The 12,313-nt window shown below is 56.6% G+C and overlaps 2 protein-coding genes and 1 non-coding gene across 4 annotated transcripts; 1 reads left to right on the top strand and 2 right to left on the bottom strand.

Annotated features, from left to right (window-relative positions):
* Positions 1-421: 421 nt before the first annotated feature.
* BRMS1 (BRMS1 transcriptional repressor and anoikis regulator) lies at positions 422-7,406 on the bottom strand. 2 transcript variants are annotated; one of them, XM_068977712.1, is made up of 10 exons: positions 7,290-7,406; positions 4,405-4,550; positions 4,245-4,335; positions 3,961-4,088; positions 3,734-3,813; positions 3,557-3,653; positions 2,949-3,041; positions 1,713-1,777; positions 1,266-1,305; positions 422-785 (listed from the first exon to the last, which is right to left on the bottom strand). In XM_068977712.1, the coding sequence occupies exons 2-10, from the start codon at positions 4,541-4,543 to the stop codon at positions 559-561; spliced, it is 960 nt and encodes a 319-aa protein (XP_068833813.1). In that variant the 5' UTR covers positions 4,544-4,550; positions 7,290-7,406; the 3' UTR covers positions 422-558. The 2 variants fall into 2 exon arrangements, with proteins under 2 accessions (XP_068833813.1, XP_068833814.1); XM_068977713.1 differs by lacking the exon at positions 7,290-7,406 and adding an exon at positions 5,088-5,226 and having other exon boundaries at positions 640-867.
* A 348-nt stretch (positions 7,407-7,754) lies between these two features.
* Positions 7,755-9,914, bottom strand: B4GAT1 (beta-1,4-glucuronyltransferase 1). The gene is made up of 2 exons (XM_068978022.1): positions 8,797-9,914; positions 7,755-8,567 (listed from the first exon to the last, which is right to left on the bottom strand). The coding sequence occupies exons 1-2, from the start codon at positions 9,850-9,852 to the stop codon at positions 8,376-8,378; spliced, it is 1,248 nt and encodes a 415-aa protein (XP_068834123.1). The 5' UTR covers positions 9,853-9,914; the 3' UTR covers positions 7,755-8,375.
* A 511-nt stretch (positions 9,915-10,425) lies between these two features.
* On the top strand, positions 10,426-10,507 carry TRNAS-GCU (transfer RNA serine (anticodon GCU)). Its single transcript has one exon. It is a non-coding gene; the product is annotated as a tRNA-Ser (tRNA).
* The last annotated feature ends 1,806 nt before the right edge of the window (positions 10,508-12,313 follow it).

Here is a 12,313-nt window from a genome sequence, read left to right as displayed (position 1 = left end):
TGGCTGCCTCCCACGCACACAGGATCTGCCAGCCTGCCTTGCCGATCTGCCGAGACTGGGGCAGGTGCAGACATGATCCAGTCTCTAGGCACGGAGCACCCAGGCCACGTGCTCGGCCTGTGCCACAAGTTGCTTCAGACTTTGCTCACCAGCACCAGGCAGTCCAGGGCCCAGCCCCCCACACCTGGAGCAGATGTGTGGGGGAATGCCCCCTTCCCCAGCCTATACCCCAAGTCAGAGGGGGTAGGCTCCGCTCACTGGAGGAGATACCACAGCCCCCAGCAGAGACTGCCTGTCTCAAGCACTCTCCACAAGAGCCCTGATTCCCTTGCAAGGTAAATTAGACACATGCAGGTTGTGCCAGAGTCCCAGGAAAGGTTTTAATTCCAGTCCCTGAAATGTGGGAGGCAGACACCAGGAACCTCCTTGAGAAGGAAGACCCGAGGAGCCTGCCTTGTCACTCCAGCAACAGCCAGGACACACAGGCCCCCCAAATATAATTTCTGGCTCAGAGTTCCTGCAAAGTGGGACCCAACTCAGTGATTGGGCATGTCTTCATCAGGGAGGGCTCCGAGGAGGGCGACCTTTTGGTGGGGGGGCGTGGTGGGCTGGCTGGGGAGGGAGGAGATCGTCTGGCTGGCCTCGGGCAGCTCCAGGCCTTGGCTGTTCAGGCCCCGGGGAGGGCAGAGGAGGAGCCCAGACCAGTGATGGCTGGAGCGGAGGACCCCGGAGCAGCACTGGAGAGACGGCTAGGCAGACCCTGAGGGGCCTGCCAGTCTGCCTTTCTGCAGCAGGAAAGTTCAAGTCCTGGGTTTGGTCCCAGCTGCTCCAAGGGCCCCCCTGGTTGTGAAGAGCAGGGTCAAGGTCCTGGAGGTACACAGGAAGGGAAAAATCACTGCAGGTGAGAGGAAAGCAAACCAAGAGGAAGGGAGGCACTTCATATGGTGGACTGAGAGAAGCGGCCTCAGTCCGGCCTGGGGCAGGCGAGGCCGGGAGGACAGGGCAGCCCCACAGCCCTTACTCATGGGCTGCCTGGTCCTCCACGCCCCCAGGCCAGCTGCAGAGGCTTAGCATTCCATCCTCCCTAACCAGACCTGGCCCTAACCCCACCCCAATTCCCACCATGACCTCGAACCCAGAGCTACCCTCTAACCCAGAGCGTCCTAACTGATCTGATATGCCCCTGCCTCCCTCCAGGCACCTTTCCTGGAGGCTGGCCTGGGGGAGGGGGTGGTGGAAGGCGGGACACCCTTGGTGGTTCTTACCATCTGATTTTCTCTTCTGAGGGGACACAGCTGCCCTCGCCTGGGTGGGTAAGAAGAAATGCCCGCTGAGAGGCTGCCTGCAGCTTGGCAAGTCCCCCTCCACAGCAGCCTTTCTGGGATGGGGGGCTGCTCAAGAGGGGCTGAGGGGAGCTTAAGGCCCCTTCTAGGCAAAGGATCAACGTGCTCTCTTGTCAGAGACCCAGGCAGCCCAGCTGCCTTCCTTTCTCCCAGCCCATCAAAACCTGCCTGGGAACAAGAAAGGGGCTGACGCAAACAGGAGGTTTGGGAGGCCAAGCAAAGCCAGGGTGCCTGGGCTGAAGCAGAGGGTGCTGGGGGCTGACAAGAGAGCTCCCCAGGGGAAGGCCCGCAGAGACCAAAGCCGGTCTGGTTGGGGAAGGGGCGCTGCACCGCCAGCCCCCACCCTGTGGCAGGCAGCGCTGGACCCACCTTTTTGATGGCTGTCCAGTCCTCCAGGATGTCTATCTCCTGCAGCATGTACACGATGTAAGGGCCTGAGATGGGGGTCAAGGAAGCAGGAGGCCTGGGGAGGGGGCAGGGGATGGGCCCGGGCCCCCAGCCCAGGGGGTGGGAGGTGCCAGCACTCAGAGGCAGCGGTGCCGTGGACGGCGGGGTGGGGAGCCAAGCACCTGGGGCAGCACTCAGGCTCCACCTCCGACCTCGTGGCTCCTGGGTTCTTAGCAGGGTGGAGTGCGTGGCTGCGGCCTATTTCAGTTTCACCCAGTCCACAGAGGGCGTCCAGCCCCAATCTTATCACCCCTTGGCTCCCTCCTCACCTCTCAGGCCTCAAGGTCAGAAGGCCAAGGCCCAGGCCACCCACTCAGGGATCTCGCCCCCCTGTTCCCTCATCTGGCCCCTTTCCCACCTACACGCAGACTCTCATCTCTTCTGTCCTGAAAACCACCCTCCATCAGTCTCACCCGCCCATCTGGGGACTGGCCACTCTGTCCCCGATGTCTCCACACCCTCACCTCCCACCCCCGCTCAAGCCTCTGCAGTCCAGATTCTTCCCTCTCTGCTTGAACACGATCCCCATCACCAGGAGGTCAACTTCCTGATAATCTGATTGCGGCAGAAATATGGAGGGGTGTGTATACCTGAGAATTCAACTCAACTCCGTGCTGGGCTATGCGAGGGGGGGAGGCCGGCACAGCAGGCCCTGAACAAGAGGGGCTCACACCTGGGGGGCGGCAGAGGTGACTATGTCCAGAAGGGAGGCAGGTACCCCAGTTCAGGTAAAGGGGTGCAGAGGAGAGGGAAGCCATAGCCATTGTCGGGGAAACCAGGAGAGGCTTCATGGAGGAGGTGACAATTGATGGGCACCGAGCAGGCAGACAGGTAAAGGAATCCAAGAGGGGAGTGTAAAGTCAGCAAAGGCATGGGGGTGGGAGAGCCTGGGACACGCCCAGGACACTGTGAGAAAGCCAGAAGGGCCTCAGAGGAGACCTCACTCAGAAAACTATGGGGAAATCTCTGGATGAATGCTTCTATTTTTCCATGGTCCACACAGCCCAGGAGGACCCTGCAGAAAATTCAACAGCTGATCTGCCTGGACACGGCCACAGGAGGCCAGATGACCTTAAGTGAGTCTGGTCTGCCTCTGTCCCCCATGTGCCTTCACCCTGACCTCCTGCCCAGTTCAGGCCACTGTATGGGGAAGGATACCGGAAACGAGAGGCGCCTTCTTCCTCTTGTTGGGTGGCAAGGAGTCCCATGTCTTCGAGCTGCCTCTGGCATGCAGTTTGTCATCCCACCACTCTGTGCCCCAGATCAGAGTCAGTATCGGGGTGCCATCCTCCCAGGATGCCCCACCCCTGTAGCCTGTGTCCCTCACGTGGGCCAGGCCAGCCCATCCCCATCAACCTCCCCAGGGCAGTGCAGAGAAGCCTGGGCTTGGAAGCCGAGTTCAATCCTGGGAAAGAGGTCACTGTGCTTCTGCGAACCTCAGTTTCCTCATCTGTTTCATGGATGGGGGTGTGAGATCATTAGTCCCTCCTTCCCCAGTGCCCTGTGTGAATGGGCACACTGTGGCCATGGCAGGGGCACGTGTGTCAGAATGATGCCTCCATTCTGGGGCCAGCACGGGGGCAGGGGACCCCCGAGCCGCCACTGTGCACCAGGCACCGGGCTGGGCCCTTCCCCGCCTGCCTTCCGTCAGTCCCCACGGTGAGCACGGAGCAGGCCCTCCTACACCCATGCAGGCGGGGAAGCCAAGGCCCAGACGGGGAATGGGCGCTGGAAGCACAGGGGTGCCGGCTGGCCGCTGGCCTCACCAGAGTTGATGTCCAGGCTCTGGCGGTCCTCCTCCAGCCTCTGGATCCGCTCCTGCAGCTCGCCCTGCAGCGTGTCGTACAGCAGCAGCTTCTCACTCTGCAAGAGGCGCAGTGGCTCAGCTGGGCGGGGCAGGGCGGGGCGGCCACCTCCTCCCCACCGGGCGCACCCACATTCACCTCCAGGTGCTGCTTGGCTCCCTGCAGCTCACACTCATACTTGTTCCTGATCACGTCCAGACAGAAGCCCTTGTAAATCCCTGCGGAGGGAGGGCGATGGGCGGCCGGGCCTGGCCAGGGCCCTGGCTGCCCACAAAGGTGGGCGAGGCAGGGCACGGGTAAGAGGGGAAGGGGACACAGAGCCGTGGGTTCTCGTAAGGGGATGGGGCACAGGACGGGCCACAGACCTGCCACCTGAATGCGAATCTTGAGGCTCCGCTGCAGGCCCCCCAGGGGCTCCGTGTATTCGGGTGCCCTCTCAGCTCCCACTTCCTCCAGCCGCACCCGCAGCTGACTCAGTCGTTCCCTGAACAACCTGGGAGGCGAAAGGCAGCCGTGCGCCCGTGTGCCCATCTGCTAAACACGTGCCCAGCGCCCCGGGTCAGGCCCTCGCTCACACCGGCCCTGGCTGGCGCCAGGCCCTCCGCTGCCTCCTGGAAGCCGGGCCCCGAGCCCCGGGCCCCTCGCTCACTTCTCCTTCAGCTCCGAGAACTGCTTCTCCAGGTCCATCATCTCACTGACGCACTCGCTGCGGCGCCGCTCGTAGTCCTCCTCGTCCATCTCTGGGACAAGAGGCCAGTCAGGGCCGGCTGCGGGGGCAGGCAGGGCACTCGAGGGCGTGTGGGGCTCACCTGAGCTCTCCTCCTCGGACTCGGTCTGGCTGCCGCTCCGTTCCTCCTCGCTCTCCTCCTCCTCCCCATTCATCTCGGCGGCTGAGTCGCCCTCTGCTTCCATCTCCTCTGTGTCCTTGCTTGGAGGCTGGACAGGCATCTGGGCGCTGGGAGGAGCAGTGGAGCCATCACTCACCCCTGTCCCCAGCTCCGAGTGGCAAAGTGGTCACTTGGGGAGTCAAATCAAGCCTCGCTGTGGATGGGGACAACCAGGGGAGGGACTGGACTGGACTCGCTGGGCCCTGGGGACATGCAGGGTGGGGCAGGTACAAATGGAACCATCTACACATCTCCCAGAAATCTAGGAGCCACAGAAATGCCCATCCCCTTGGACATTGTTGGTGATCACAATCCCCGTAATATTGGCCAAGGTGATGATCTGTAAGATGGGAAAGGCCAAGATGGGCTCCTCACTACCTACGGGACTGGGTCCAAATTCTGACCCAGGCTTTCGAGGCCCTGCACACTGGACTTGAACCGCTGTCCAGCTCCTTCACCCCACATCTAATGGCCAGTTCTCAAATACACCACGCACTTCCTCCCCAGCCCCTGCTGCCCACTGTGCTGTTCTTCTGCCTATAAAGCCCTCCACTTCTCTTCCCACCCTACAATGCTCGGGTCCTCTCGCTATGCTCAAATCCTACCTCCTTCTGCTTCCTCTAAGACCCCAAGTCATCAGTACTCCACTCTCTCTTCTGCATGCTCAATCTTCCCTCTTGGCAGCTCTTAGGAAACTTTAGACATGCTTAGGTATTTCCCAACATGCAGAAAAAGCAGAAACACTAAACTTCATCCCACTCCACTCAATCACCGCCCCCATTTCCCATCTTTGCAAGGTCTTGTAAACACGTGCTCTTCCTACTCTTTCACCTTCCACTTGTTCCAATCTGTTTCCATATCATTGCTCTCAGCTGAAACTGATCCTATAGAGTTAACAGATGACCTCCTTGTACCCGATGCCAATATTTTTTGGTCTCTCGACTTCTCAGCAACAAAGAACACTGTTAAACATCTTTTTACTCACTGATTTAATCTTTATTGAAAAATCTAACATATGCTAGGTACCATCAGACACTATGGTAGGAGCTTGGCTCAAGTGCGGCAGACAGAGAGTTTCTGATCTCAAGGAGTTGACAAGTTCCTGGGAGAGAGAGGCCAGGAAGCAGAAGAGTAAAGACCAAGAGCATATGGGAGAGGCAGCTAAATGAAACCTGGAGCTTGCTGCAGCAGTGAGGGCTTGCAGAGGATGAAGGGCCAAACCCATGAGCTGAGCTGGCTGAGGAAGAGAAAGCATTCTAAGGAGAGTGAGTGGCATGAACAAAGACCCTGAAAGGAGAGAAGGGGCAGGGGTGGGGGACACATGGGTCTAAGCCTCAGAGAGAAATCTGGGCTGCAGAGATCTGGTCATCACATTGAGTGAGTTCTTCAGACCTTGGGAGAGGGTGCCACCAGCAAGGCAGAATGTGTGGAGTGAGAAGGGGCTCATGATGGAACTCCAGGGTTACCGAAGGGGCAGACGAAGAGACCCCTCCAAAAAAGAAGAAAATTAGCAAGAGATGGAGGAGGAAAAACTCAAAGCTGGGGAGAGAGAATTTCAGAATGAAGAAGTGACAGTGCCAAGTGCGGCCAAAAGATCACCCAAGAGGAAGAATAAACAGTCTTCTCAGCAGATCATCTCTTTGCCTACTGGGGGCTTCTGTTTCACTGTGATACCTTCTCTGGGCTTCTTTGTAGTCCTTTAGCTCTGTGCAGTCACCCTTCCTGACTTATTTGCATGTCTATTTGCCCATTCTCACATCTGTCTCTCCAACCAGCCTGTAAGCCTCACCAGGGCAGGGCTGCACATGTGCTTTATTCACCTATTTGTACCGACTCATTTGATGACTGGAGGATTTGCAAATACAAAGTTAAACAAAAACTTTTGTAGGGCAGGGATTGGCTTTTACTTCTCAGTAGCCCCTGGCTTCTGCAAAGGTAGCAAACATCAATTTGAATAAAGTAATTGGCTTAAGTTTCAAAGTGGACTTCCCTGGTGACTCAGATGATAAAGAATGTACCTGCAAGGCAGGAGACTTGGGCTTGATTCCTGGGTGGGGAAGATCCGTTGGAGAAGGGAATGGCTACCCACTCCAGTATTCTTGCCTGGAGAATTCCATGGACAGAGAAGCCTGGCGGGCTACAGTCCATGGGGTCACAAAGGGTCGGACACAACTGAGTGACTAACACTTTCAAAGTTTCAAAACATCCCTCAATGATTTCACAAATGATCTCAACCTGACCTGAAAGCCTCGGTTCACCAACCAGCCTCTTTCCCAATCTCAAGCCTCAGTTCCCGCATTTTCCAAACTTTGCAATTCCTCTTCACTGGTAAGGCCTATCTTTCTGGACCAGAAAGGATGAGGGGTTGGGAAAAAGTCTCTCCAGCAGTCCCTGAGTCTACTCCTTACCCTGGGTATAAAAAAGAGAATAACCATTGCCACTCTCAGAGTTGTAAAGGCTGCAAGCGGTAAAGAATGGCAAAGCAAATCATAAGGCACTGTGCATATTGCAATTTATCTTTCAGAAAGTGAGCAAGTCGAGGGCAGGTCTCCTAGGAAGATTCTGCCCCAGTCTCGAAGAAGCCAACCCAGCCCCTCCACGGCGCACCGAGAGCTTCCCGCCCAGTTCCATCTCCGTACGTGCAGGCGCGAGCGGGAGAATCACTGGCTCTTCCGCTGCCAGCTCTGGTCCCGCGGTTCCCGCACGCGTCCGGTCGGTTAAGTCTCCGCTTCGGCCCTGGAGATTGGGCCGGCTCCGACCGACTGACGGGAGAGGGCAAACCAGGCGCCAGGGTTGACGTTACGCACCCGCGGGGAGTGGGGCCTCTGACCTCACGTCCAAAACTCCCTGAGAGGTACCGGAGGATGCGGACACTGGGCGCCGCCGCAGGGCTCCCGGAAGCGTTGGGCCGGTCTCTCTCCTCCTGGGGCGGGGGCCTGGCCGCGCTTCCGCATGTGTCATCAGGAGGCGCCTATCGGAGCTCTCACAATTGGGCAGCTGGGGGTGAGGCATGCTGGGATACCGCGGGCCGGTTTCCATAGCAACCGATCGAAATTTGCACAGGCTTTCAACAGGCAGGAAAGGCCCTTGTGCGTTCTTTGCCATGAAGCCCGCGCGGCTCGGTCCGCAGCCAACTCCCCGGGCTTGAAAAGCGGAGAACCTGCGACCTGTTCTCCCATCCCCGCCCGGTTCAGGAGAGTAATGAAGCCAACAATAGGTGTCAACACTTATTTATTTACACATTGCAATCGGTAGGCAAATTACCCAGCCCAGCCTATTCAAGGGTACAGATCTCAGACTATTAACACACAGAACCTATCAGACCTTTCCCTTCTCCAGAGCCCCCGGGACGGAGGCCTAGACGACCAGGAAGCTGCCGAAAACCTAAGAACTAAATTCAATGCCTTCATCTGATTTCCTTCCAAAACGCCCCTTTTGTTAAGTACTGACTTCTCGGCTCTGCCCCATTCATACTTTTTTGCTCTCCTATTGTCCACCCACCCAAGATTGTTAATAATAATAACAATAATAACAACAATAATAATACTGTAATAATATTAATAATACTTCACATTTGTACGAAGCTTACAGAGTGTTTTCACATATAGCATCTCCTCTGAGCCTCCCAACAGTTCTGTGAGGTAGGTATTTCTCACCTCCCTTTTACAGACGGGGTAACTGAAGCTCAGGGAGAGAACGGGATTTGCTCAAGGCCACACAACTAGTTAGTGGTTAAGCTAGGACTTGACCCCAGCACCCCATATTCAAGTCCAGTGTTCAAACACCACAGCCACCACTGTAAAGTGGAGTGACATTTCTTACCCCAGTCAGGCCTGAGGGGCGGCCTAAGGAGGGAGGGGTCTGAGACTTCTCAGACAAGGTGAGGGAAGGGCTCAGCAGTGACGCGGGGAGTCAGGGTACTTGGCCTTCAACTCCTGTTTGAACTGACGATAAAGGATCTTATTGTGCTGATTTTCAGCCTCCTTTTGGGGATGGAATTTCAAAACTTCTTTGAAGCCTTTATGAACCAGGAAACCTTCATTCAGCACCTCGAAATCGAATCCTGCCACGTGCAGCTCACAGGCCTGCGGAGGGAGAGACAGATCAGCAAAGTGTGATGACATTCCTAGAGCAGAGACACATCCCGGCTCGCTCCAGCATTTCTAGTCGTCTGGAGGCACCCTGGATCTTCCAACCATTCAACTACTTCCTGAACTATGATCCTCCCTGCCTCACTGACTCTTTTCCATCCAGACCTCCCTGACTCCCCCATCCCTCCTGCCCCATTTCCCCTTCCCTCTCCCTTAAGAGCACCTGGCTGATACGATTGAAGCCATACTGCCGAAAGCGCTCGTCGAAGGTGGGCACCTTGCCTCCAGCTACGTAGAATGGCTCCCAGGGGTCTTGCCAGGGCACCACGTAGGCAGGCCTCAGCAAGGTCTCTTCTGGCAGGTTGACCCAGCGGGAGTAGTTGGTGGGCGCCTGGCAGGGGGTGCAGAGCCCATAATAGAAGGGCCGCACCTCGCCCACCTGGTAGAGCTGCAGCAGCTCGTTTTTGTTCATGGGCATGCGGCGAGCTCGACGGATCTCAAAGGCAGGCACCACCAGTGCTGTGCCCGCCCACTGCTTGCTCTGATCCAGCATTTCCCGCAGGCTTCTCCACAGCCCCTCGCTGGGCACCATGTCCACGTCGATTACCAAGGCATAGTTGGCCCCCTCACGAGCCAGATTCCTCAGCAGGTTATTGGGGTAGGAGACGTTGGTGCCCAGCGCGTAATTGACCCCGGGCTGGGCCACCCTGGCCAGCTTGTCAAAGACCTCCTGGCAGGAACGCAACAGGGCAAACTCCCCTGGCTCCCGGGGGTCGGGAACGGCGGCCTCGTAGCGTGAGGGGCACACAAGGTGCATGGCGACCCTGGCGCGCATATCGGGGCAGTGGCTGCTCAGCGCATAGGTCAGCACCGTGGCCAGCTGCGCCTCTTCCTTGGTGGCGGCGAACACCGACACCGACAGAGGGCCCTCCCAGCGCTCCAACAGGCCCGACAGGTGCAGCAGGTTGTCCACACTGGCGTGAGTGGCCAGGATCACATCGTTGGGGTCCATGGTGGTCTTTAGTAGGCCCCTGTAGACGCGGTAGTCGCCGCTGGCGTCCAGGACGCCTCCGGAGGCCAGCGCGGTGCGGAGCTGCGCCTTGACTTGGTCCACCGACCGCGGGGACGGGGGAAAGAACTCGAAATATTGGTCTTGCTCCTCTTGCCCATGCAGCCCGGACAGCAGCGACAGGTAGAGCAGCTGCAGCATAGCCACCAGCATAAGCGCGGCCAGCAGCAGCTGGTAGAAGGCACATCGGATGGCGTAGGACATCTGCATGGCTCTCGGGGTTCGGGGCGCGCAGCAGGGACCACCGGGCCGCAGCCTCTGCCAGCCTCTGCAAGCCCGGATTTACCGCAGCCTGCCGAGCGCGGCCGAAGCGAGCCGAGGCGAACCGAGCCCTGCGCGCAGCCCCGCCCACCCGGCCGCCTGCGCTGGCCTCCGGCGAGCCAGCTCGCCCCCTGCTCCCCGGGAGGAGTTACTGCAGCCTCGGTCCTCGCCGCGCGCTTTGCAAACGCTGGAAACTGCCCGCCACCGCGCCTGCAGTGTTCCGGGGGACCTGCACCCCCTCTTCTGGGTCAGTGCGCGACCTCCTGGACTAAGTGCGTCCTGAGACCTTGGTTCTCTCTCCCCAGAATCAGGGAGCGGAAACTGTGACCGAACTTGACTGCAGAATGGTGAAGGATGGCGCGGTTCCTGGCTGCGGCAGGCGGAAAGGAACACAAAAGCCCCTTTCTGTCCGTCGCCTCTCTCTCTAAGTTTTATCAGGTCTGTATTGAGGAACGGCTGCAGGGGTCCCGGAACACTCCGGGATGAGAGATAAGAGCATATGGAAATGGTTGCCCTACGTAGGACGAGGTGGCCGAGTGGTTAAGGCGATGGACTGCTAATCCATTGTGCTTTGCACGCGTGGGTTCGAATCCCATCCTCGTCGTTTGTGTTTTACGTTGGAGGTGGTTCTTAATTTTCACATCCTGGTGTCTGGGGCAGTGGGTTGAAGAGAACTGAACTGGGGATGGGGCACAATTCAGTCTACGCCGGCTCTCCTTTCTGTGTTTGTTCAACGTGCAGCTCCGGCAGCTTCATACTCCAAGTATGTGGAGCTAGTGGGAGGAAGTCGGAGCTGTGCTTTTCCTTCTCCATATAAAGAGGGCCAAGGGTTTGGTGGCAGCAAAAAACCAGAGCCAGAATTCTGATCAATGCAAATTGGGGTCCAAAAACTAGAGACGACCCCCTGGAGGAGCTGCTCTGGAAACTGCCCGCAGAAGTAGAACTGGTGGCAGTGGAGGCGATGTTGCTGCTAAGTCGCTTCAGTCGTGTCCGACTCTGTGCGACCCCATAGATGGCAGCCCACCAGGCTCCCCCGTCCCTGGGATTCTCTAGGCAAGAACACTGGAGTGGGTTGCCATTTCCTTCTCCAATGCATGAAAGTGAAAAGTGAAAGTGAAGTCGCTCAGTCGTGCCCGACTCTTAGCGACCCCATGGACTGCAGCCTGCCGGGCTCCTCAGTCCATGGGATTTTCCAGGCAAGAGTACTGGAGTGGGTTGCCATTTAAATTATTCAGCGCACTGATTCCCCTTCCTCCAGCACTTCTCTCTGGGCAGAGACCTTGCATGTGTCCACACACCTGCTGCCCTCCCTCACACATACAACCACACACGCTTAACACCAGTCAGTGTACACAGAAGGCGCTTAATAAGTGTTTCTGGAATGATTGACCCATGGACTCTATAAGAGGAGGAGAGGCTGTGCAGAAGGCAATTACCTCCATCGGTAATGTATTCCGGCGCCGTGAATCTTCGGAAGGAGCTTTCAGTCGTCCCAGGGAGGGCCTGGAATGTCGGTTTAAGGTGTTTGCCTGCTCCACAGGCAGTAGGGAACCAAAGTTGTTGAGTTAGGAAGTGATCAGGAGCAGGAGACCTTTATTTTGCAGCCCCAGCTTGTGGAATCTGAAGCTGTCTCCTGGAAGGTAGTGTCAGAATTGAGTTGCATCTGTAGGACACTGAGCTGGTGTCAGAGAATTGCTTGATGGGGCGGGGCGGGGTGGGAGGGGGGAAGGATAGAATAATTTATGTCCAAATGGTATGTATACCCGGGAGAATAAAATAGAAACCCACTCCAGTATTCTCGTCTGGAAAATCGGAGCCTGGTGGGCTATAGTCCAAAGGGGTGAGCAACTGACCACATAAACACACACAGTGAAGACCCAGACATAGAGAACAGACTTGATGCAGTGTGGGAAGGAAAGGGTGGGACAAATTGAGAAAGTAGCACGGAAACGTATAAATTACCATATGTAAAATAGATAGCTAGTGGAAATTTGCTGTATGACGCAGGGAGCTCAAATCAGGTCCTCTGTGACCACCTAGAGGGGTGGGGTGGGGTGGGGTGGGGTGGGAGGTGGAAGGGGAGCTCAGAGGGAGCTGATCCATGTTGATGTATGGCAGAAACCAACACAATATTGTAAATGAATTATCTGCCAATTAAAATTTTTAAGTAAGGAAAATTTAAAAAGTGTATGTATAGAAGTAAACTGAATTTTGTGTATTGTCCTTGAGCCCTGCAACTTTGCTGAGTTTGTTTATTTAATAGTGTGTGTGTGTGTGTGTGTGTGTGTGTGTATTCTTTAGGATTTTCTGTATGTGTGTATATCATTTATGATTGCGGATAGTTCTACTTCTTCCTTCTCAATTTGGATGCCTTTTATTTCTCTTTCTTGCCCAATTGCTCTGGCTAGAA

Source organism: Capricornis sumatraensis, chromosome 8 (assembly GCF_032405125.1).
Source record: "Capricornis sumatraensis isolate serow.1 chromosome 8, serow.2, whole genome shotgun sequence".
Classification (NCBI taxonomy): domain Eukaryota; kingdom Metazoa; phylum Chordata; class Mammalia; order Artiodactyla; family Bovidae; genus Capricornis; species Capricornis sumatraensis.
This window is presented reverse-complemented; position numbering and strand designations above follow the sequence as displayed.